The 24,812-nt window shown below is 43.1% G+C and overlaps 1 protein-coding gene across 1 annotated transcript; it reads right to left on the reverse strand.

Moving 5' to 3' along the window:
- Positions 1-1,272: 1,272 nt before the first annotated feature.
- Positions 1,273-16,115, reverse strand: TRIM6 (tripartite motif containing 6). Its single transcript, XM_049618592.1, has 8 exons — positions 16,040-16,115; positions 8,288-8,776; positions 7,719-7,814; positions 6,795-7,025; positions 4,260-4,282; positions 2,835-2,935; positions 2,521-2,547; positions 1,273-2,298 (listed from the first exon to the last, which is right to left on the reverse strand). The coding sequence occupies exons 2-8, from the start codon at positions 8,708-8,710 to the stop codon at positions 1,736-1,738; spliced, it is 1,464 nt and encodes a 487-aa protein (XP_049474549.1). The 5' UTR covers positions 8,711-8,776; positions 16,040-16,115; the 3' UTR covers positions 1,273-1,735.
- Positions 16,116-24,812: the final 8,697 nt, after the last annotated feature.

Genomic DNA, 24,812 nt, shown 5'->3' on the forward strand with positions numbered 1-24,812 from the left:
GACTAGGCAGTCATATTCTCTGGCCATGATCCCTTGCTACGATTTCCCACATTGTAAATATCTAGATGTGTTGAGATCTTCTCTCTGCCATTACCTTCTTCTACAAAAATGCCTCAGAGGGGCAGGAGGTCTGTGTAGAGATGAACATATCTGCCTACACAAGGCCCCCATAGGGATAGAAATTGCATTACAATAAGATCTATTCAATAGAAAAGCTACGTGAGCCACATATGTAACTTTAAATTTTCTAGCATTTACATCAAAAAAGTGGAATGAAACCGGTGTAGTTAACATATACCTATTTAATCCCGTATATGCAAAATATTATCATTGCAATCTACAATAGAAAAGTTGTAAGATGCCTTACATTTTTTTAAAACTAAGTCATTGGGGCACATGGGTGGCTCAACCAGGTAAGCATCCGACTCTTGATTTCGGCTCAGGTCATGATCTCGCAGTTCATGAGATTGAGCCCCATGTGAGGCTCTGAGCTGAAAGCACAGAGCCTGGCTAGGATTCTCTTTCTGACTCTCACCTACTCTCTGTCTCTCTAAATAAATGAATATAAAAAAATAAACTAAGTCCTCAAAACCAGGTGTGCATTTTACATGTACAGCAGACTTCAATTCAGAATAGTAATACTTGAAGTGCTCAATAGCCACTGGTAGCTCTTGGCTACCATATTGGACAGCTCTAGCTAACTTCTGTTTCCACTCTCACATCCACCTCATAATTTCTTGTACAGCTGGCTCAAAAGCATATAGCACCTCTGCCAAAGTCATAGCAGCTCATTCACAAAGCTGTTCACATTTGAGCATAAAGAAAGGGGGTAAAGCTGGAAAAAATCATTCTCTTCCTTAAAATTCTTTAGATTATTTTCTTTGTATGTTTCCTCCCATTCTGGGAGAAAAACTTGTTTTGGATTTATCATTTTCTTCTCTCCTTTTTCTACTTCAATGAATTTGGGAGATTTGTTTTAAATTTTCAAACACTACGCTTAAAATTTTAAATCCATGAAGGTTGTAGTAAAAACTGAAGTTAAAATTTCTTTCTTTGAATTTAAATCCATCAAAATTAACATTATAATGGTTTTTAGCACTCAATCCTATATATACTTACACAAAAATACAATACTTTGTTCATTTGTTGCATTTTATAAAACCTGACAATGATGTTATAAGAATGTAACATTACAGGTCAATTTCTTTCATAAACAGAGATGGGAATGTAACCTAAACAATGTATTAGCAAAAATAAATCCAGTATCGCATGTGAAGAATAATAGTGATTTATTTCAGGACTTTGTGTTGCATTTAAAAATGGAAACAAATCAGTGTACTCCAATAACAGAATAAAAATGACACAAGAAATCTCCATCTTATAGACAGTATCTGTTGAAATTCAATTTTCCATTCAATATTTAAAAAATATAGAAAATAGAACAGAACTTCCTAAAAATTTGATCCCATGAATCAACAACAACAAAAAGAACTCCATCAAATATCATGCTTAATGGTAACATGTTGACAGCTACCCCCCACCCATCCAAAGGTCTGTAATTAACTAGTCAGGGATGTTCACTATCACCTCTGGTTATAGTCTAGCATTGAGTACATGTTCAAAGTGAAAGGTGTGAGAGTGCAGGAATACAGAAGTTCAGAAAAGAGAGACTGAGGTACAGATGGACCTCAGACTAGAGGGTACTGCTCAGGTGTGAGTGGAGATGGCAGAATGTTCAAGAGCTTGGGCGGCGCAGGGTCATCGGGACCACACAGTTGCAGGGATTAAAATATGGAGAAAGGGTGCTAGGAAAGTAATATTTAGAGAAGGTGTAGATGGGAAAGCCATGGTTCGTGACATTATAAAAGGAGACAGTGCCAGCCTCGTAGTCTAAGAAAATCCCAACCCGGCGAGGGGGCACCATCATAGAGAGGAGCAGGGAAGTGGAAGATTCTTCATAGGCTCTATATTCATGTTTATGATGTAGCCCAATCACCCAGTATCCACTTTGAGGTTGATATCTGGAGTAAACATTTCGATTATTCGTAAACTGGTTGAAACAGTACGTGGGTTCCGCTGAATTACTGCACACCCCCAGGATCCAGTCAGTCTTCTTGGCCACATCTACCTCCCAGTAGTGTTTCCCAGAGGAGAAATGTTGGGAGCCCAGGATACCACAGTCATAATGCTCTTCCAGGTAAGACCCAGGCAGCGTGGCACCCACAAATCTCACTTGTCTCCGGTTTTTAGACATGACAAGATTTAAGTTAGCCGTGTGTGGATTCAGAGTCACGTCCACTGTGGGAAAAGATACAACATCAGCAGGGGAGGATAGGTACGTGGGTCTTAAGACACTGAGAAGAGGAAACACAGAAGTGGAGGAATTGGAACTACATGGGGGTATGGAGGGATGGTATTAACACTTCGTGCCTTAGAGTATGTGGGTATGTCAGAGTAGGGGGGGAGCATGGGAAAGAGAATAAGGACATGTTGCTCAAAGATGCCATGCTGGCTACTTACCCCAGTAGCTCTGGACATCCGTCAGTTCTGTAATGATAATCAGAGTCAATCATGTTGCACAGAACTGACAGTCTCAGGTCTGCTGTCTCCCCATCATGGATTGATGGGGGAGGCAGGGACTTCTGTAAGGATGCAAGTTGGCCATCTCATTCCTCCTTAAATATGAACAGTTATCTTTTGCAGCATGCTATGTCCCTCCCTCTCTGACCTCTCTCTGCACCACTCTCCCCAAATATCAACTCTTTGCTCTATTCTATTTATTGCTTGGGCTACAATAATTCCACATCCAAAAGCTGTCCCCTGAATCTCCTCACCTCTAAACACTCGCAGCATCCTTTTCAGATCTGGGACTCGAAACATACTCTTCAGCTTGGTGGGCAGAGCTTCTGGCTTCTTTAGGGTCCAGAACTCACTTCTAGAGAGAAGAGACCTTATGAATCTCCTGCACTGCTGCCCTTGGGTTCTTCCAACACCCGTCTCCCTCATCTCCCAGGTCCTTGGGAGAACTTCAACATTCTTTCTTGAAGAAAATTAGCATAATTCAGGAAAGAGCCCTAGCACTGGAACCAAAGACCTGGACTAGAAACTAGCTTCTCAGCATCTGTGTAAACTGTGATAAGATCTAACCCTTCAAAGCCTCATTTTTGTTGGTTTTGTTGTTTTTGTAAAATACAATCATTTTCCCTTCTCTCTCTACATCTTAAGATTATATAAAATTAAATAAAATAGTGACTGGGAAATCTTTTGCTTCCTCTAAACAAGATACAAAATGCTTACAAGTGCCACCTAGAGGGTCTACTACAAGGGGCTGTGTTGAAGGGAGACTGCCAGGAACCTGCTGCCAGGGCTCTGAGAGTATTGAGTAAAGGGCTTCTTCTGAAGACTGAGTTTAGGCCTTAGGGTCTCCCAGAAGCCTAGGGAGAAAAGCCTTCAAAAAGAGGCCTGTCTCTAGGAATATTGCGCCAGTTGGAGAAAGGAGACATCTTCTCCAAACTGAGAGTGAAGACTTCAGAAAGGACAACAGTCTCCATATTTCATGTGTCTGTGAGGAGCGTAAAGGTACCAGGTGTGTGGACAACCTTAGCCGTCATCTTGACGGATGAAATTCTAGAGTATGTGATAGAGAAGAGAACAGCTTTTGTTCCAGGCCTAAAACAACTCTTCTCAAGATTTCACATCTATGTTTTTATTGGAATTGAGAAAAATGGAAGTCTGAGGAGAAATAGGTAGCAAGGCAGGACTGTTCTAAAGCTAAGGGAGAAAGGGAAATTGAAGGCAGATGCTCCAAGAACTGATTCTTGGACCTTGGGAAACACAGATGGGAAATTTCCCTCTGATAAAAGACATGGACAAAGAAAATCCCTGTGTAGATTGAGGTAGCTATAAACTACTGGAATCAGGGCTGGAAGCAGGTAGAGCTTTGTGGCAAAAAGGTTCCATCATAGGATACTAGAAGAGTAAATGATACTGTAACCTTTTATTCTTAAGAACCACTGTCCCCAATTTGTGACATCCATCCCCGCCCCATCACTCAAATTCTCCTACCATAGAAACCAGGTCATTCCCTTTAGTTCAGGGAACCCAAAAATCCTCATGATGAGCAGCTCAGGACATCATAGTCCTAAATCTCCCGTCTTGTGATTTGTCTTCTTTCCTTTTCCATTGACCACAAGATAATGCTATGGGTATCGGAACCTTTGTCAATCCAAGGGAACCACCCTGTATTCTCCTACACATACCTTTTCATGACATCACTCACATCCTAGGAAGGAAAGAGAAATTGTTAAGGCAAGGAGTTATAGGTCTTGTCCTCTAACACAGCCTCATCCATTCCTTATCCCATCCCCACAACCCCATGATATCATGAAAATAGAGATGGACCCAATATGGAGGCCACAAAGTGGAGATAAGAACTCAAAGTAGACTGTCCCTGAGCCCCTATGTAGGAATGTTGGGAGATGATTCAACTCATCAATAGCACCTTTATTTTGACAATAGTGTGTGTGTGTGTGTGTGTGTGTGTGTGTGTGTGCATGCGTGTAATGTTATATATGCACATCACCTATTAGCACTAGAGAATCTCACATGATTAAGTCATAATTTCTGTCCTTGAGATGCTTACATTCTAGTTGCTAAGGATACAAGAGTCTTAACTATGGTTATTTTTCAAACTTTGCCTCTTCTAGCCCTCTAAGCTATCCTTGCTGACTTCTTCCAGTTTTCTTGATTTTGACACACACGTGTTGATGATTCCCAAATCGGAACTTCTGCTCAGATCACTCTCATCTGCACCAGCAAATGAGCCACTGACACCACAAACTCAAAATGTTTAAAGGAAAACTTACTTTTTCTGCAACCATGAGGTCTCGTATCTTCCATCTTCCTCAGTGTTACCAGCATCCATTTAGTCACCACATTTAGACAAAGTATCATCCTAAAAACTACCTTACGTTCACCCTGACGTCCCATCTTAGGCCAAGCCAGTCCATTTCATGCTCGCAACTTCTTTTAGCCACCTGGTCTTCACTGTCATCACTGCCACCTCCTGCCTCACTTGAGCAGAAATGCCTCATAGCCTCCCACTTGGTCTCCCTAACTTCTGCCTCGTTACCACAATGACTGAAAAAAAAGCCAACGGTTTCATCTATTTTCTCTGTGTCGGGGCTATCTTTAAACTGGCCTGCATGTGGGAAGCGGTGGAGGTGGTGGATACATGTCAACTTACACCAAATACCCAAGGTTGTGTGGGCCTTAAGGCATGGCTGTACTGAGGAACCCAAATGGGCAAATCAGGGTGCCACTTCATGGCTCTTTTTCTTTTGTTAGTGTTATTCTCAGGGGTCATATTTTGAAACTTGAAAGCTGTGGGCTTGCAGCAGCTATCAAATCTTACTGCGCAGCAATGCCCCATAGATACAGAAAAGAGAAGAGGAATGTGTTTGTGCTGGACAAGCTCTAGAAAAACTGACTGTGAGACAGCACTCAAGTTAAGACGCCCCCTGGGCAAGTCATGCTAATGGGTGTGAGAGTATACACAGGTGCCTGGGCGAGCGACATACACTGATGATCCCTTTGCATGTACGGAGCAATTTTTACATCTTGAGGGGTCTGTGGAGAGGCAAGAATGGGAGCAGGGAGAAGGTCAGGGTAACCCAATGTCAAAGACGAAGCAAAAGGGCAAGAAGAATAAAATGAAGATGGAAAATCAGGAGGAGTGCATAAGAATGTCATAGTGACATTCTAGTAATGACCCCAGTAGTAGGGTGCAAGAATAGGCAATGATTATTCTACCACCAAAGGGAGAAGAGGAAAGCAAGTAGGCAAACAGAAAGTAAGGAACAGCCTGAAGGTTCCAGAAGGTTACAAAGTACATCCTGTCTCCACTTCATAGTCACCCTATTCACACTATGTAGAAAATACCTGCTCAGATTTCAACTTCAATTCAAGCTCCTGCACGAAACCTCTCCAGATTTGACACCTGGCACCCTCCCAATACACACATACGCTCACGCACACACACCCCAGAGTCCAGTCTTCTCTGTGCCTTAAAAGGACCTGTTCGAACTTCTATCACAACACATTAAATGATTCTGCCCTAAGAAGACAGTAAAGCAAAGAAGGGTTGGTGATTACATACAGAACCTCTAAGTACTTGATTGAGCTTTGTAGGTGTTTGCCGGGGACTAAGCTGGGTGAAAAGTACCTGACAAATCCCAAGTCAGCATCAGAGACAACAGGTGCCGAATGCCTACCTCTTCTCAACAGGAGAAGAGGCATTATGTGCCCCACAAGGGATATTTGGCAATATCTGGAGGATTTCTGGTTGTCAGAGCGGACAGGGGTGAGGGGTGGGGGGTGGAGCTACTGGCATCTAGTGGGTGGAGGCCAGGGATCCTGCTAAACATGTTACAATGCACAGAGCAGCCCCTCCCAGCAAAGAATTCCCAGCTCAAAATATCAATAGTGCCGAGATTCAGAAGTGCTGCTGTAGAACATCAATGGATATAACAGATCTTCTCCACTGTATCAAATAAAGTTTTGGACCTCAGTTTATACATAATAAGTAAAAATGAGACATTCCCCTAGCATTTGTACTTTAATTATTCCATTCTTTATCCATGACCTCTACACAGTTTAACAGGTAAAAGGCCCAAGTGGGCCAAACGAATTGTTTTCTTGCCCCCACCAGGTCATCAGTCCCGTGTAAGAAGGGAAGGAGAGTTAGTCTCCCTTTGCCTGGACCGTCAGATCAGGGGCTCCTTCACAAGTCTCACCTGCAGCAGCTCCATTGCCGACCCCTGACACCGAAGTTCCAGGTCTGAGATGAGCTCCCTCAGTGACTGGCTCTGCTGGTCCAGCTCATCCTCAGCCTCTTCTAAAATACTCAGCCCCTTCCTCTCTTCCTCCTCCAGCTTTTTCAACTGTCGCTGCTCTTCTTTGTCCAGGATGCTTCTCAACTTATTAAACTGTGTCTGGATCCTGTGTCTCTCAGGTTCCATCTGATTCTTTAGGAACATGCAAGAGGAAGAGGCTGCTAGTCTGTTGAGCTGAGGGTCTCCTCTCTGGAGCGGGGATGCGGGGCGGGGGGGGGGGGGGTGTCAGGCTCAGGACTGCTCTTGGGGCCAGGTCTCACCAGGAGAGGGTAAATGGGGGAGGAAGTCCTGCAGAACCTGTTCTTCCCTTCTGTTCTCTTTTCAGCTCTTCCCAGACCATGAGCCCCAGGCTACCTTATCTAGGCCTCCTAGATATAGACTATGGCTCCTGGGTGAGGTCTAGATTCCAAGCTGCCTCCATGGCCTCCCATGCATCTGCATTGGCCTCTCCTTCCAATTCGGAGTACCAAGGTGGGAATGATCGGCCTGTGTGAGACCTGTCTTTCCAGCAGCTTTCAGAGCTTAAAACCATAGAACAAGGTCTGGAATCAGGAATTGGGGGCCACCAGTGGCCTTTCCTCTCCTATGTAACTATCTTCAAAAACCTGAATTCCTTTCTGATGTATTCATTCTCTGACTCCTCCTTCCCCAACTCCACAGCAAGAACAATACCCTTGTTTGTAAGGGTCGCAGTGAGGATGGGGCAAAGGGAAGTTCTTCCAGTCAAATGAGGGAACAGACAGGACCAGGGCTCCTTTGCCCTCGGTTCCTATGCCCTGCCCTGATTCCTGTCCCAGGACACCTTCAGGAAGAAATCTCTCTTACCTTCCAGGATGTCCTCTTCCCTATGATAACAGCTTTTAGTCTCTCGGCTTCCTGCTGCTCTTGCCTCAGCTTCCTCAGAGACTCCTGGAACTTCTCCTTAAAGAAACATCAGGTCAAGCAGGGTCAAGCGCTAGCTTGTCTCCGTGCCCAGAACAGAGTAAATGGGGAAGTGATTATGCTGACCTCAGAAGCCTATCCTGCTGGGGCTGAAGAACTGAGAAGGCCTGAGGATCTTTTATGTAGAGTGGATGCAGGCTGATTGTCTCTCCTCCCAGGGAAAAAACCTGCCCAAAGGACTTTCCTCTCATTGCTGCCATATTCCTCACACTTGATCCACCAAGGCCCCTAGCTGCGTCCCCCCCTCCCCCCACATCATCCTCTGTTCATGCAGAGCAGGTCTTGAGCAAGAAAGAGATAAAGTTACCCTTGGGCAGTGAGGGCCTTTTCTAGGTTCATCCTCTAGGTAAACAGGAAAACTATAAAGAAATTAGGTTGCAGCATGAAGAAAAGTTACAACCTCCTGCCAAGGCCCCCTGCTCCTCCTGCCTTCCTGCCATGTGGGCTCCCACCTGGTACTCATGGGCAACCTCCTCCATGAGGACTGTGTGGTGACCACGGTGCTCCTGAGACCGCTCACAAAGCCAGCAGATGAGCTTCCCATCTTCCTTGCAGAAGAGCTGGAGTTTCTCTCCATGGTGTGCACAGAGACTCGCCTTCAGCTGCATCCCGGGGCCCAACACCACCTCTCTGAGTCTCTCTGCGATGTTGGCCAGGTGCCGATTCGGCCGCAGGTCCCCGGGCCGGTAGCCGGTCTGGCACACAGGACAGCTGCTTTCCCCTTCTTGGCCTATCACCCATTCTGTGCTGTTCCCCGTGATGCAGGCCTGACAGAAGCTGTGGCCACAGTCTATGCTCAGGGGTTCTGTCAGGAGCTCCAGGCAGATGGGGCAGGTCACCTCCTCTTGTATGTCCACCAGGACTGCTGAGGTCATTGTAGCTATTCTCCTGGCTCCCGCCCGCCTAGCTGAGATTTCTAAGACACCTCCTGCTCACAGATCCTGGGTAGATGGGCAAACAAAAAAGGGTCAGAGTAAGAAATGAGGGTGAATACTGGGTGGCCCAGTCAGCCAAGTGTCCAACTTGGGCTCAGGTCGCGATCTCACAGTTCATGAATTCGAGCCCCAAGTTGGGCTCTGTGCTGACAGCTCAGAGCCTGGAGTCTGCTTCGGATTCTGTATCTCCTTCTCTCTCTGCTCCTTACCCACTCATGCTCTGTCTCGCTCTCAAGTAGAAATAAACTTACAAAAAAGAAAGAAAGAAAGAAAGAAAGAAGAAAGAAAGAAAGAAAGAAAGAAAGAAAGAAAGGTGATTAAAAGGATGTTGGGTATTCTGAACAAAGAGATCAGATACCTGGGGCAACAAGGGCTTCTTATCCTGGCTTCAGACATGTTATTTACCCCAACTCATACTAGACGTCAATTTGTGCTCTCAGTAGAGCAAGAATTATAATTTCCCTTTACTCCTACTGGATGGAGGGACCAACTGTGGCCCATGAGAAGTGGCCTTGCGTGAGCCACCATCTGTTTGTTCTCATCCACCAAAACACACCCTCGGTACTAAAAGCACCAAACAGGGGCTCCTGAGTGGCTCAGTTGGTTAAAAGCACCAAACACGTGGCTGCCTCGGGATGTGTGCACTTGCTGTTACTGCTTCACAGAAGACCATTCACCCTGATATCCGCCTGACTCAGGGACTTCATTCCACACTCTGCTTTCATGCTCTCTTATCAGAAAAGTTGGCTCTGTCTAACCAACTGAAGCACGGCCACTCTTATAAAAATCACTCTTCACATACTAACTTGCTTCATTGTTCTTTTTATCACCACTTAAATGTACATCTTTAATTGCCTGAATCCTCCCACTAGAATATAAGTGCTAGAGATCAGAGACTGTTTTTGTTCATTACTGTAGCTCAGAAATAGCAGTGCCTACACATAGATCCTCAACTTTATTTTTACATTTTAATTCCAGTATAGTTAACATACAGTGATATATTGGTTTCAAGTGTAAGGTCCTCAACTTTTGATGAATAAAAATCCAGAACCTCCTTTTTTCATGAGCTTTCTTGTGAGATTCATTTATTGCGAAGACACTTCCACCTTCTTACAGCTCTGTTCCATACAGAGCCCTTTCATCCCTCATGGTCACCTTCCCAGAAAAAACAAAAACACCAGCAATGACCACAATAACATGAGGTAATATTTTTATAAAACTTTTATACCTAGCTGTGATTTAGAAATCACATTCCCCTGATTTCTTTAACCCTCATAGAAAAAACCCTGAATAAATAAGTATTTTTGGCTCTTTGATAAAACAATAGAGACAGACATTAAGTGACATAATAAAATCAAACAGCTTATAAGTCATAGAGTTGGCAGAACTTAACATGTCCATAATCCTAGTCCAAGGCTCTGTCCTCAAAGTCAGAACTTTAAACAGATGTTCGGTGGTGAAGGTGGTAAAAATCAGACACAGACCCGGGGCTTTAGGGATGTGGAAATGAGAAAGGTCCTGCTTGATGAAGAAATTTCACCAGGGCCTGTCATAAATTTTGACAGGAGACTTAAGGGATGCATGTGTTGAGAGAGGAGAGGGGAAAGGTGGGGCTGTTGAGACCACGTGCCCTTCTAGTGTAGGACTAGTCCCCAGAGAAAGACCTAAGGAAGATGTATGAAGGGACAAAGAGGTCTTATAGCATTTCAGGCAAGCACTGAATCACTAATGGGATAGAAGTGTGTAAAAGTGGGAGGAAGGCAGGAATGAAGTCCTGATACATGCTGCAGCGTGAATGCCCTTGACAACATCAGGCCAGGTGAACGAAGCCACACACAAAAGATCACATATTATAGAATCCCATTTACACAAAAGGTCCAGAGTAGGTGAATCTTAGGCAGGGAAAATAGATTAGTTGCTGAGGGAGAAAGAATGGGGAGTTACTGCTCAGAGGTTTAGGGTTTCTTTATGAGGTGATGAAAATTCTGGAATTAGATAGTGGTGCTTATTGAATACATTTGTGACTATACCAAAAAATATACCTTAAAAGGGTGAAATTCATGATATGAGAATTATATCTTAATAAACAAAGTGCATGAGAGGAAGAAAGAAGAGGAGGGGGCTTACCCATGACCTCCAGTGCAGAGTTCTCCCCGCCTCTCAGCTTGTATAAAAGGCATGTGATGGGAGAGTACTGGAAAGTCAAGCATGGTTCTATAGCTGCTGTGGGGAGATAATGATGAATGAAACAAATACTCCCCAAGGGCACATACTATTTAGACTCCCAGCGGGAAACAAATCTACTCTCAAAGACACAAAGATAGATAACCGTGATTAATGCAGACAAGTGTATATGAAATGTGTATGAAGGAAATAATCATCAATACCATTTTCTGATCACTTCTATGTGCTAGGCAATGGCTGAACTCTTTACAGATATTATATAAGCAATCCCCACAATAATCCTATCAGCCAATTAATTGACTCTATAGAGCCAATTAATAACATCTATTTTCTGAATGTGAAAAGTGAATTTCTTAAAAAGGTGTTTAACTACCAAAAGTCTCAGAGTGAATAAGTGACAAAGTAAAGATAACAATCCAGTTTTATGCAGCTTCAAATCTCAGGTTATTAATCAGAGACCCGCCTGGTCCTTCAAGGGAGAGAATGTTTTCTTCATGCTACCCACATCACCTGCAAGGGCACTCCGGTCATGAAGTGGCTCAGCTTGCTTCTGTCCATATCCTGACCAGCGCTGGTCTCACTTTTTGGCCACACTGCTTCAGGATGGAATCCCAGTTCTTCCTAGCATTTAAAAGCATCCAACAGGGGCGCCTGGGTGGCTCAGTCAGTTACGAGTCTGACTTCAGCTCAGGTCATGATCTCACGGTGCATGGGTTTGAGCCCTGCACTGGGCTTTGGGCTGACAGCTCAGAGCTTGGAACCTGCTTCCCATTCTGTGTCTCCCTCCCTCTCTGCCCCTCCCCCACTCATGCTCTGTCTCTGTCTCAAAAATCAACAAATGTTAAAAAATAAATTTAAAAAAAAAGCATCCAACAGCTCTTTCTAAATTATCTACAGGCTCCTTCCCCAGCCCAACTCTGCTTCATTCCTGGCATTACATCTTGCAGACTCAGGCTGCCTCCTTTTCCCTGGCAGTATAGGGCAGAAAAGAAGGCATTGGTACTAGAGTAACATGGACCCAGGTCTAAATCCTGAATTTATCAGTGTCTAGTTTTGGAACACTGGAATAATTCCTGATCTGAGATGTGGCTTCATCTTTCGTGCACTGTTGAAATCATTCCTCCCTTAGGAGTACAGTTGTGATAATTGTCTGAGCCAATGCAAAAACTAGTTATGGTTACACCTAAGCTGGCACTGCTCTCTGATCTTCTGGTGCTCTTACCTCTCACCACAAGGAAAAGGGCCTCTGGATATTTTTACTGGGGACAGAGCAAAGTCTGGTAGATAGATAGCCCTAAATAAGTATCTGTTACAAGAATTCATGAGGCACTTTCTTACCACTTGTCATATCTTCTTACTTCTTTTGGACCTACGATGAAAATCCACTATTTCCATTCATAACAAGATTTAATGAGATGGCATTTAAGGACAACATGAGAAAGCTCAGCCTGAGCCAGTTGCCTCTGTGTGCTTGGGGTAAGGGTCAGTTAAAAAAGCTAGAAGCTTCTCTAACTAGACAGCTAGAAATGCTAGAATTTACTCTAATTTTATTTCTTGCCTGTGCTGAATTAAGACAGATGTCCTTCTCATTGAAAAACACTATTTTATTCTCATTATTAGAAGTTTTCAGTTGTTATATTACTATTGTCTTAAATCACAAAGAGAATTTTTTAAAGACATCTTTCTTGTGCATGCATGTATGTATGTATGTATGTATAGAGTGAGTGTGTGTGTTCTGGCATTTAATCACTTTCCTTGGAAGCCATTTGTCTGCTTGCCTAGCTGGAGCCTTGTCTGGGACATGAAAGAGCCAGTTCACAAATGCACTGCCTCGCTGAAAGCACACTAGCCCTGGGCTCCCAAATGTGACCTTCATGTACAGGATAGGCCACGGGGCATTTCTGCCTCCTGAAAGCAATGTAATGCAATAATAGCCAAGTCCTGGAAATAATCCATAAAACCATTAACTGGTAAATGAACACATTTTGGTATATCCATACAATGTCATATTACCAAACAATAAAATGGAATGGATACTTAACCGCAAGATATACTTCAAAAGCATTATATAAAGGGAAAGAAGCCAGATACCAAAGGTAAGTTTCTATATGATTCCATTTATATGAAATCTTAGAAAAAACAAAACTACAGTATACAAGTTGAAAACTGACTAGTGGATGCCAAGGTCCAGGGGTGTAAGAAGGGGATTACTTGCAACAGGACACAAAAACTTTTGGGGGTGATGGAAATGCCCTTTATATAGGATTATGTTGGTGATTACCAATTGTCTACATATCAAAGCTCATAGAATTGTGTGCTTAAAGTTAACTTGATAGATGTAAATTAGAACTCATTAGAGCTGACAAAAACAGAAAGAAGAAATGTATTGAGAAAAATTGAAGGCGTGGCTTTCTATCTTTAAGCATAAATTAGAACTGAGCTGTCAAATATGGTAGCCACTTGAAGTGTGGCTAGTCAAAAATGCGATCTTTTAAATTTAAAATACACACCAGATTTCAAAGATTTTGTTAGAAAAAATAATCTAAAATGCAACATTAACTGCTTTTATATTGATTACTCATCCTAAAAATTGACACATTGAGTTAAATAAAATATATTAAAAAATCCGTTTCACCCGTTTCTTTTTAATGAGGCCACCAGAAAATTTAAAATTATACATGTGGTCCCATATTTCTATAGTTATTGTTCACCTAATGCAGTACTATAGATATTCAAGACAAAGATTTTTGAGCAGAAAAGATGATGTAAGAGTTGATGTCGCTTCTCAACGTGTATAAAGTTGAGGCTGCAGAAAAGAAGAAATTGTGAAGGAGGGGAGCACAGAGCTAGCATGTTTGAGTAACCCTTGCCCACATCCCTGCAGGCCTTTGACCACCCGCAGCAGCGGAGCGCAGCCCAGAGAGGACATAACAGGTCAATTCAGCCTCCCTTGGAGGCCGGTCTCAAGAGCAGTGTGGCCAGGCTGAGATGACAGCCCGGCCGTGTGAGTGCAGATCCCAGAGCCTGAGGTGCCTGAGTTCAGTGGGTCAAATTTGCAAATGAAAGAGGCCAAATTCAAGACCAGGCAGAACTATTAAATCAGAAGCAGATGCCTGAAAAAGAAGGTCAGGTGGTCGGCTAACTATCAGCATTGGCATCCAATGGAACTCTTTATGCAGAATCTCAGCCTCACCCTGGCCAATTCAGTTTCTGCAATTCAATAAAGATCCCCAGGTGATGCTTCAGAAGCACTGTTTTAGATAAGGGCGCTTCCTCCACAGGCAGATGCAACACAGGGGGCAAAGTGGCTAGAAAAGGGTGGGGAGAGGAAGAATCAGAGAAGGGCCGATATTTAGATCTGAAACATCGGAAAGAATGGAAGCTCACAATTCAGTATCAAAATGGCTGCAGAAAAAAAAAAGCCAGTGACTGGGCAGGGAATAGTAAAGGTTAGCGCAGGCTGGGGGCTCACAATAAATTAGAAATAAGATGGCCAGGGCTGCCCACCCCCCCCACTCCAGCTGGTAGGTCTACTGAAAAAGCAGCAAAAACCCAATCGGGTGGAAACTGCTTTCATAAGTGAGTTTAGTTTCTCATGCTTAGGGAATAACGGTATTTTTTTTTAACCTTTGTGTAGGGTTATTCTACTTTAACCTGTTATCTGGAATGGATTATCTAACAGGTGGCACTTGATAAATATTTGAATTGGAATATTATCTGCTTCACTTTTTTTTTAAATTTACATCGAAAGAATCTCTATCCCATGCGTTTCAGAAACTTGTAATAACTTTGCAAATTCTTAAAATATTGTCCTGCACAGGTTTTCTTCTTCTCCCTGAGTTTTAGATAATCCATTAACTGAGGGGTTTTTTTCTAAAGAATAGTTCATAAAATCCTTATTTTCCCCTTGCATTTGTGAATCCCACTTGAAATCCCAACTTTTAAAAACTCTTAAATTTTTAACTTTAGATGTTAGCCATATCCTTCTTTATTATTGTGCATTTTAACATATTGTGTTCCCCACTCTATTTATTCTTGCAAAAATCGTTTGAATTGTGGATTTTAGAATCTCAGCATTGAGTTTGTCAAGAATAATGACTTGATAATTTACTATTTGTAGTCGCCTATGTGTTTAAACCCTCAATAGTCACCCAAACTGTAGGGTACAAATATTTCTCTGTCCATTTTATAGATGGATGAAACCTAAACTCAAAAAGGTCAGGGTCGGAGGCAGAATTTGGACACAGGGGGTTCTCAAGCACACATTTCTGCCTCGATTAACTAATCAACGTTGTCACTAATTTGAATTCACTGAGTTGGGGTGAGGATGAAAAGAAATAACGATCAAGTCATCTATATCATGAGCTCGGAAAAGGAAGGGACTTCATGTCTTATACTGACTGCCCTGTCACCTCGGCCAGAAGTGACAGTAAGTGGCGCGTCACAGAAAGGCAGACATCTCCCGGTGGCCGGCACGTCGAGAGAATGAGAAGCCGGAGAGGATCTGGCTGTGAGCAGCCCCGGGTGGTCAAGACTCTCCAAGTAGTTTTAAGGAGATTGTGAGGGCCAGAGGGTGCGGGGCCTGCTCGGTTCCTCGACAGGCAGGGCTCCAGGGCCAGCCCCGCCTCCGAACGGACCCGCAGGTCTGGCGAGGGCGGAAGGCTCACCCCGCCCCCCAACCCCCTGGCGAGAGGTCAAGGCCTCCCGGGTGGAGGATGAGCGGTGTCACTTCCTGGGGCAGAGCGGCCGAGACGGGGGAGGGGGTGCTGACCTCAGAATCCACGCCGTCCCACGGTTTGCGCCCATTCCCGAACCCAAAACTTCCAGGGCTGCACCCCCTTCCCCCGCATCCTTACCGCCCCCTAACACCACCCTTTACACAGACTACTCCCGGCTCCCAAGCCAGGGGTCGCCGGGCCTTCCGCGCTCCCTTGCCAAACTCGAGTCAACTCGAAACCGCAGAGGTCTCCGTCGCTCTGGTCCACCCGCGAAGTCCCCCCCGCACCCCAGCCTGCAGGGCGGGCGGGGCTCCCAGCGCCAGCGGGGACAGCGGTGGCTGGCCAGAAAGAGGACTTGCTCACTAACCTGGACTCTGGGTCTGGATCGGAGCCGAGGACTCGCAGGAGCGGCAGCCTCCACCCACCCCTGCCCAGAGACTCCGAGCCCAGAGGCGGGGCGAGGCGAGGGCCAGAGGTTGCTGATAGGGCCGGCGCATCCCGCGGCGCGGGGCCCGCACTCCAGGGCTGTGGTGGCCGGGGCCCCAGCTGCCAGAGGGGCGCTGTTCCGCTCACCTGGGAGCCGCGAGTCTGGGGCCTGGGAGAACACCTGAGCGCCCGAGAGGGCATTTGTGCATCGTCTTCACTTTACCGGAGTCTTCCGATCTCACGTCAGTGTTGAGTAACACTGATAATACACCCGTACGCTCTATTAATTAAATTGTCTGAATAAAAGAATCCAAACGTATACGTGTAGGTAAAGATAACCGCCTCGTACCATAATGGTATGCTTTGCAAAGACATCATTAAAAGGTATTAACTTAAAAACTGTATCTGCAATTTTAACCTATGTGACCCATGTACACTATGAGAGACGATAGATACGTGTATTTAGGTCCTTGTGAATACATGCAAAGCTTACGAAGACTGAGAGCTGTAGCTGTAAGGTTTCAATGGCACAGCAACTCTTAAGAAGAAAAGGAAGGGCAAACTTTTTGCCCCAAAAGTACTGAGGAGAGGAGCCTGACTCGGTCTGGGAAAGAGGGTTGGGGGATGGGAGCCTGCAAGGAGGAGGGTGTCCAGATCGAAGTCAGGACAGGGGATTGGGCAACATGGCTTTTTTTCACTTGGCATACTACTTCTAATGTTCATTCATGTTGTGCCATGTATGAGTACCTTATTCCTTTAAGGGCTGAATAGTATTCCATGGCATGGATTTTCCACATTTTGTTTATCCATTCATCAGTGTTTAATTTTTTTCTTAAATGTCCATTTATTTTTTGAGAGAGAGACAGAGAGACAGACACAGAGGGTGAGTGGGGGAAGGGCAGAGAGAGGGAGACAGAATCCAAGCAGGCTTCAGACTCTGAGCTGTCAGCACAGAGCCCAACCCAGGCTCAAACTAAGGAGCAGTGAGATCATGACCTCAGCTGAAATCTAGAGTCAGATGCTGAACCAACTGAGCCACCCAGGCGCACCAGTTCTTAGACATTTTAGACTGTTTCTATTATTTGGCTTTCATGAATAATGGGACTATGAATTTTCTTGTACAATTTTTTTTTTTAACTTAGGCCTTTTGTTTTTCTTGGGTATATACCTAAGAATAGAATTGCCAGATCATGCATTTACTGTTTTAAGAACCTTCCAGATTGTTTGTCAGCACCATTTTACATTCCCACCAGCAGTGTAAGAGGATTCTAATTTCTCCATATCCTTGCCAGTATTTCTTATACTCATCTTAGTCTTTTATAGTCATCTTAGTGGGTGTGCAGTGGTATCTCATTGGTATTTTAGTTTGCATTTCCCTAAGGATTAATGGTGGTAAGCATTTTTTCATACACTTTTCTACCATTGGCATATCTTCTTTGGAGAAGTGTCTATTCAGATCCTTGGCCTATTTTTTTTAAATGGGTTGTCATTTTATTATTAAGAGTTCTTTATATATTCTAGATTCAAGTCCTTTATGAATTCTGATTCGTAAGTATTATTTCCCATGCTAAGGATTGTCTTTTCATTTTCTTGATTGCATTCTTTAGAAGAACAAGTTTTGAATTTTGATGAAACTCCTTTTTTGTCACTTATACTTTTGTTGTCATTCCTGTGAAGGCATTACCTAATCCAAGGTCATGAAGAATTATTCCTATATATTTTTAAAAAACTTTTATAATTTAGGGGTGCCTGAGTGGCTCAGTTGGTTAAGCATCCAACTTCAGCTCAGGTCTCATGAGTTGGAGCCCTGCGTTGGATTCTGTGCAGACAGCTCAGAGCCTGAAGCCTGCTTCATATTCTATTTCCATCTCTCTGCCCCTCCCCTGCTTGCACTCTGTCTCTCTCAAATATAGAATAAAAAAAATTTAAAAATTTTTGTAATTTAGCTCTTATATTTAGGTTTACAATCTATTTTGAGTTAATTTTTATTGTGTGAGATAGAGGTCCAATTTTATTCTTTTGCATGTAGATATCCAGTTGTCCCAGGACCATATTCTTTCCCCACTGAATTATCTTAACATTGTTGGCAAGCCACTAAAGAGTTTTAATAAGGTGTGTGTGTGTGTGTGTGTGTGTGTGTGTGTGTGTGTGTGTGTGATGGTGTGGGGCAGGTAGGGAATGACATGTTCTGAATTTGTAAATGTCATGTAAGAAAAGATCACCTGGCTGCAGTGAGCAGGGTAAAGATGTCTGGAGGTAACAAATTCCTCTGTTCCTTTAGTACAGAGGAAAACATGCTTAACTAGACGCTGTTGAGTTTGGATGAAAGAGAATGGATCTGGGAAATAATTGGTTGTCTCTCCATGTGAGCTGATGATAATGTGTAGGTGGGGATTAAGGATAAGTAACTCTAAGTGCATATCCAGATTTCTTACTCTCACATCCTAATGAAGGACATGAAGAAGAAGAGGTGAGCTAAGAGAAGAATACAAGTAAGAAGAAGAGAAATGTGAAGTGATATTCAAGGGAGCACACTGAAAGAACATCTTTCCAGGGAAAGCACCCTGAAGAAACAGAGCAAAGGGCTAAGGAAAAAGCTCAAGGGAGCCCTGATGTTAAAGAAGGCCTGGGGTAGGACAAAATAGATAAAGGGAATTAAGAGGTATACATACTTCCAATTATAAAATAAATGTCACAGGGATGAGAAAGTACAGTATAGCGAATATTGTCAATAATATGTAATAACTTGGTATGATGACAGATGGTGACTACGCTTACTGTGGTGAGCACTGAGTAATGGATAGAATTGTCAACTACGCTGTACGTCTCAAACTAATATGACACTGTATGTCAACTATACTTCAATAATCAAAAAAATTTTCTTAGGTTTATTTATTTATTTTGAGAGAGAGCAAGAGTGCACATGCAAGTGGGGGAGGGACAGAGAGAGAGGGGAAAGAGAGGTGCAAGCAGGCTCTACACCATCAGCACAGACCCCAATGTGGGACCCAAACCCATAAGCTGCGAGATCATGACTTGAGCAGAAAACAGACGCTTAACCATCTGCCACCCGGGAATAAAACAATTTTTTAAAGGAAAAGTCTGAGCTCTAAGTCTGGAAAAGATGCAAAGGAAGGATGGTATCTAGCACAGGAATTAGCTCAAAACTCATTTCATCAAAGGCTTTTTAAAACAGGAGGATAAATCAGTAAATCAAATAGTAGATAATTGATCCCATTCAATACAACTTGCATTTCTTCTCTGACTTGTGTTTTTCCTGAGATTAGCCACTCTGAAATTCCAAGCCAAGTGGCACACTGTTGTGCTGTTTTTAAAATGTCTTTTTATCTTTCAAATCAGTTCAAGTTCTCTTACCAAGGTTTTCTTGATCTCTCTTATTTCATTGACTCTTATTTCCCTGCAATGTTGAAACCCTACTTCATGCAAGCCCAATCCACCACCCTCGCTCTTTACAGGCCTTTAAAAACTCAAGTTTTGCTCCTGAAATTCAGCTTATCACAGAAAAGACAGTGAAAGATGGAAATCCGCTTTACAAAGAAACTCTGAGAAACTCAACTTACGTATGTTTGCGTAAAGTTAACTGGCATATTAGGTACTGAGTAGGTGTTGTCCTGTAATGTGTCTGCTAGTTTACTTTCCATTCAATAAGTATCTTCTATGGGGTTTGATTTTTATCATCTTATAGGCAGTGGAAAGTGCAATTATTTGTATTTTAGGTAGATCTTTTGGGTGTCTGGGTAGGTGGCAGCTAGGAGGTACACAATGCTGAAATCAGGGAGATCAACTCCCAGATGATTGAACTGGTCCAGATAAAACTAAATTAAGGCAATATATTGAGATATGAAAGAACTGATAATACAAGCTGCTGAGCTGGAAAGATTAGGCTTTGTGACAGCAACATATTTGAAGGAGGAGAAGGAGGAATCTGAGGTAGATTTTTACATTAAGCAATTGGGAGGATGGTGAGACTCTACACCAAGGTGGGGAATGATGGAGATTAAGCAATTTGCTGGGGGAAAAATGCATGTTTGTTTTTGCTTTAAATCAAGTGTGCATTATGTGGATATCATTCAGATGAGATTAATACGTTCTCATTTCCAAGTGTCTAGCCACTAGACTCAGTATAGATTTGTGAGCCAACATAATATGTGGGCGTTAAAGTCAGAGGATTCACTGAGATCTCTGAGGCATATGTAAGAATGATAGGAAACAAGGGCTGAAGAAAAATACACTGAACTCTAAGATAAGGGGAAATTTCTGCATTCTTATGTGTATATCTAGGGTGTCGAACAATGTACAGAACATATTAATTATTCAGAGTTGGCTTGTGGAAGGAAGGTAGAAAGGAAGAAGGAGGGAAGAAAAGAAAGGCATGACTCCTTTTTGCTTCCCACAAGTATCTCAGGCTCTAGACACTAGAGATCACATTTTGCATTTTTCATGTACCCTGGTGGGTTTCCAGAATAGTCTGCCTGGGTCTTGCTTTTCTGACCTCAATTTTAACCCTTTCTAAAAGAGGGTGTGTTCTGTGATTTCTGGACTTAACCGGTCTTTCTTTGCTCTCACAGGAGGAAGTGCAAAGTGTCCGAGAAAGGAATACATGGACAGGGTTGGGGTAGAGACTGTTAGTCACTTTGACTTGTGAAGTCTGGTATGAGCCCTTGTGAGAATCACAGGGCAAAGAAGATGGGATATTGAGCACTTAGCAGATACAGGTCACTGATCTGGCTACCAAGGAGTCACGATCAGCAGGAATGGACAGATGTCTGTGGTAGGAGAATTTGTCAAGATCTCAAAGTCAGTGGGGGAATGTAGAGTAAAAGGAGTCTCAGGATTAGTAATTCTCCCAGATTCCTGTGTCCTTACATTATTTTTATCACTGCAGACTTGGTTATTGGTCTGAGCCATACTTTACCTGTTGATCTCATCGTTGGGTGCTCATTTGCCTCTTCAAATTCTGAATCGCTTCTGGGACTTGTAGCATTGTAACTTGTGCTTTCCATCATTGTGGAGGGAAGAACCCATCTGGCCCTCAGACCATACAATACCCATACCCTAGATGCTGGAATTTCTAGCGTTTTTCCATGTTTAGTTTCCATGCTTACTGTAAAAGCCTCTCCTGTGGGGTTGAGGTCACTTGAGTTAAAAGATCCTTCTCTGACTGCTTTTAGCTCTTTCCATACTCACTTGAATTGCCAGGCAATTTGTCCTCTATGAAGCTTTGGCTTTAGTTCAGGAGCCAAAGATTCTATGTTCCTCTGGACTATGGGAAAGACCCAGGACAACTTGAACTGTAGAACACACTGCTGCATTCCATGTCAGCAAGATGTTCTACACTTGTATCCAGAGACTTTAAGAAGCAAAATGAGGACAGACTTATATAATAGTCTTCTAGTAGAGTCTATCAGTTATCTCTGTGTCTGACATAGGGAGAGAGTGGAGAAAGAGGTATCTCCTTTTAGGTAGGGAAGAGGCTGGGAGCCAGAGCTGTCTTCTTTCTTGGGCAATCAACCATGACCTCTCCTGTAGTCCCTTAGCATCCTACACAGGGACCTAGAAATTTACTTGAACAAGCACAGGAATATGGTGATTTCTATACCACAGTTCTACACCACACTGAGTATGCCTAGAATACTGCTTTTGCTGTACAAATATCTGGTCTCATCTAGCTGGAAAGGCCACTTTTGTGAGCAAAATCTCATCATTTTTCTTCCTCCATGTTTGTATCATACATTTAATTTTACCAAATACTTTTAAGCCATTATTCAACATTCATGACAACTTGGGGAAATACAATGGGCAAGAGATTATAATCTTGTTTAAGAGATGAGGACGGAAGCATGGCTCCCAGAAAACTAGAACATAAGTCTAAGTATAAGGCATCTACTATCCTAAATGAATTGGATTCACTTTAACATATTTTATTCATTAATCTTTCTAACATTGTAGTCCCATTCCCAGGAGTATAGATGAAAACTAGCTGGGGACTTATAAGAAACAGGGCTTACCACCATTAGCCATTAGGGACATACAATTCAGAGCCACAATAAGATACCATTTCACACCACTTAGATGGCTAGAGTTGAAAAGACAAATAACAAGTTTTGTCGATTCTGTGAAGAAATTGGGACCATCATACACTGCAAGAGGAAATGTAATATGGCATAGTCACTTGGAAAGCAGGCTGACAGTTCCTCAAAAGGATAAATATAGCTACCGTATGACTCAGCAATTCTTTTAGGTATATACCTAAGATAATGAAAACATAATTCCACACAAACACGTGTATCTGAATGTTCATAGCAGCATTATTCATAACAACCAAAAAGTTGAGACAACCCAAACACCCATTAATTTATAAATTGGTAAACAAATGTAGTATATTCATACAATGGCATGGTATTCAGCTATCAAAAGGCATGAAGTACTGATACATGCAACAACATGGAGGAACTTTGGAAACAGTCTGCTAAGGGAAAGAAACCATAGAAAGGATCACATATTGTATGATTCCGTATGTGAAAAGTCCAGAATTGATAAATCTATAAAAAAAGAAAGTAGTTTAGTGGTTGCCTAGGGCCAGGAGGTGGGATGGAAGAAAAAGGGACACTGGTTTTGTTGGGGGAGGAGGGGAAATGGGGATGTTCTAAAATCGGTTGTGGTGACAGTGGCACAGTTTTATGAATACAATAGGAGATACTGAATTATACACTCCAAATAAATGAATTGTGTGGTATGCGAATTATATTTCAGTAAAGCTCTTACTTATATTGGAAGAAAGAAAAGAAGGAAGGAAGCAAGAGAGGAAGGAAAGTAAGAAGGAGGGAGGGAGTGAGGAGGGAAGGGAGGAAGGAAGGAAGGAAAGAAGGAAGGAAGGAAGAAACTGGACTTATTTCTTGGAGCAGAAAAAGAAAGAGAAGTGTGGGCCACGGGCCTTTCAATATTTCTTATCTGGTGGCTCCATGCCTTTATTCAGGGCTTCAAGCCTGCCTCTTCCATTCCATTTAGTTTTTTGTATCAGGGTGTGCTGGACAACAGCCTTTACACAGCTACTTCATGGCCCAAGGTCAGCTTTTCTGCGCTCTGTCAAAGCTTGGATCACATCGTAAACTTGCAAAATTTCTACAATTCTCCACTCGACACAGTCCACTGCTGAAGTCTGACAGAGAGGCGAAACTCTCTGTAGGAAGGTTGAAGGACACCTGGCTTCACCCACCTATATTTGCATATACAGATCAGGACCAGAAGCTAGGGAAAGTTCTGGGGGTAGGGGAGGGGTAAAAGAGAAAAGAATGGAATGGGGCAGTGTCTTAAAGCGATGGGAGGAGCAGGAAAAGCCTGCTATAGGGAGGAATTCAAAGTACATCCAGTCGTTCTCAGTCTGTGGTTTTGTCAGGAATGTTGCAATACCAATCAGAAAATTGAAAGAGGAAGGAATGTGTATCCCAAGCAAGGAAGAGCTGTGATAGGACCTTGAACAGAAAATACAAAGGGCTTGGATATTGCTAGAGGCCAGTAGATGGTGATATTGAGGCCTCGGCCTCAGGGATGTTTATTCTTCCTTCCTGATTTAACACAAAGAAAAACATCTTAAAAACTTAGATCAATCTGAGGGTTGATGGGGGGTGGGAGGGAGTGGAGGGTGGGTGATGGGTACTGAGGAGGACACCTGTTGGGATGAGCACTGGGTGTTGTATGGAAACCAATTTGACAATAAATTTCATATTAAAATAAAAAAATAAAAAAAAATAAAGAAAAACATGCCCACATCCCATATGTTCAAAATAATTAACTAGGAGAGTCGAATTGAAGCATAACAGCATGGTTAATAGTCAAGTATTGATTAAGTTTGGTTTTACAGCTTAGCCTTCCCCCATATCACAGAGTCAATACATCCAATTGTTTTTAGGATCCAAATATATTTTTTAAACGTTTATTTATTTTTGAGACAGAGAGAGACAGAGCATGAACAGGGGAGGGTCAGAGAAAGAGAGGGAGACACAGAATCGCAAACAGGCTCCAGGCTCTGAGCTGTCAGCACAGAGCCCGACGCGGGGCTTGAACTCACGCACTGCCACATCATGACCTGAGCGGAAGTTGGACGCTTAACCGACTGAGCCACCCAGGCGCCCCAGGATCCAAATATTTTTGTAAGCACCTAGGAAGTCCCGGAGTCCATCATTATGCATTTAAGACAGAAAGGAGCCTGGGAGAACTCGACTGGCTTGTGGAGAATAGCTGAAGTCCATTTTGTCCAAAAGGGGCGTAGAATGTTGGAGTGATGCCCCAGAATCAAGTGAGCGACCCTCTGCTTCAGAGAAGGCCAGCCCTTCCCCCACCGAAAAGACAACAATGAGTTTTCCATCATACCTCCCTCCTCAGGATGCTCACCACCACTCACTGCTTTGAGACCTTCACAAACAATGTCACTATGCATTTTATCTCTGTTTTGTCACATACAAGAAGCTCATGATTCGAAGTCATTGCTCAGACTCTCATCTCCATAAGGCCCTGTATATCCCTAGTTTTGATTCCACATACCACCCCTCTCCAAATTTTGAAATTCTTCACTGGACATTCTGGGACTTATAGTCAGCTGTCAGAAAAACTCAACTTCTTGGAATATTTTCTTTCCTTTCTTGGTCTTGCTCCTGACTCTTTGTTTCTGTCTCTGTCTCTGCCCCTCCATAATT

This window comes from Panthera uncia, chromosome D1, assembly GCF_023721935.1.
Source record: "Panthera uncia isolate 11264 chromosome D1, Puncia_PCG_1.0, whole genome shotgun sequence".
In the NCBI taxonomy this organism is placed as follows: Eukaryota; Metazoa; Chordata; class Mammalia; order Carnivora; family Felidae; genus Panthera; species Panthera uncia.

Coding starts and splice junctions, on each gene's coding strand:
- TRIM6 (XM_049618592.1), bottom strand. CDS start 8,710: ATGACCTCAGCAGTCCTGGTGGACATACAAGAGGAGGTGACCTGCCCC. Junction 4,283..6,794: donor CGGCAATGGAGCTGCTGCAG/GTGAGACTTGTG, acceptor TTTCCTTCCTAG/GATGTGAGTGATGTCATGAA. Junction 2,936..4,259: donor GTGAGTGATGTCATGAAAAG/GTATGTGTAGGA, acceptor TCTTCTCTCTAG/AAGTGAGTTCTGGACCCTAA.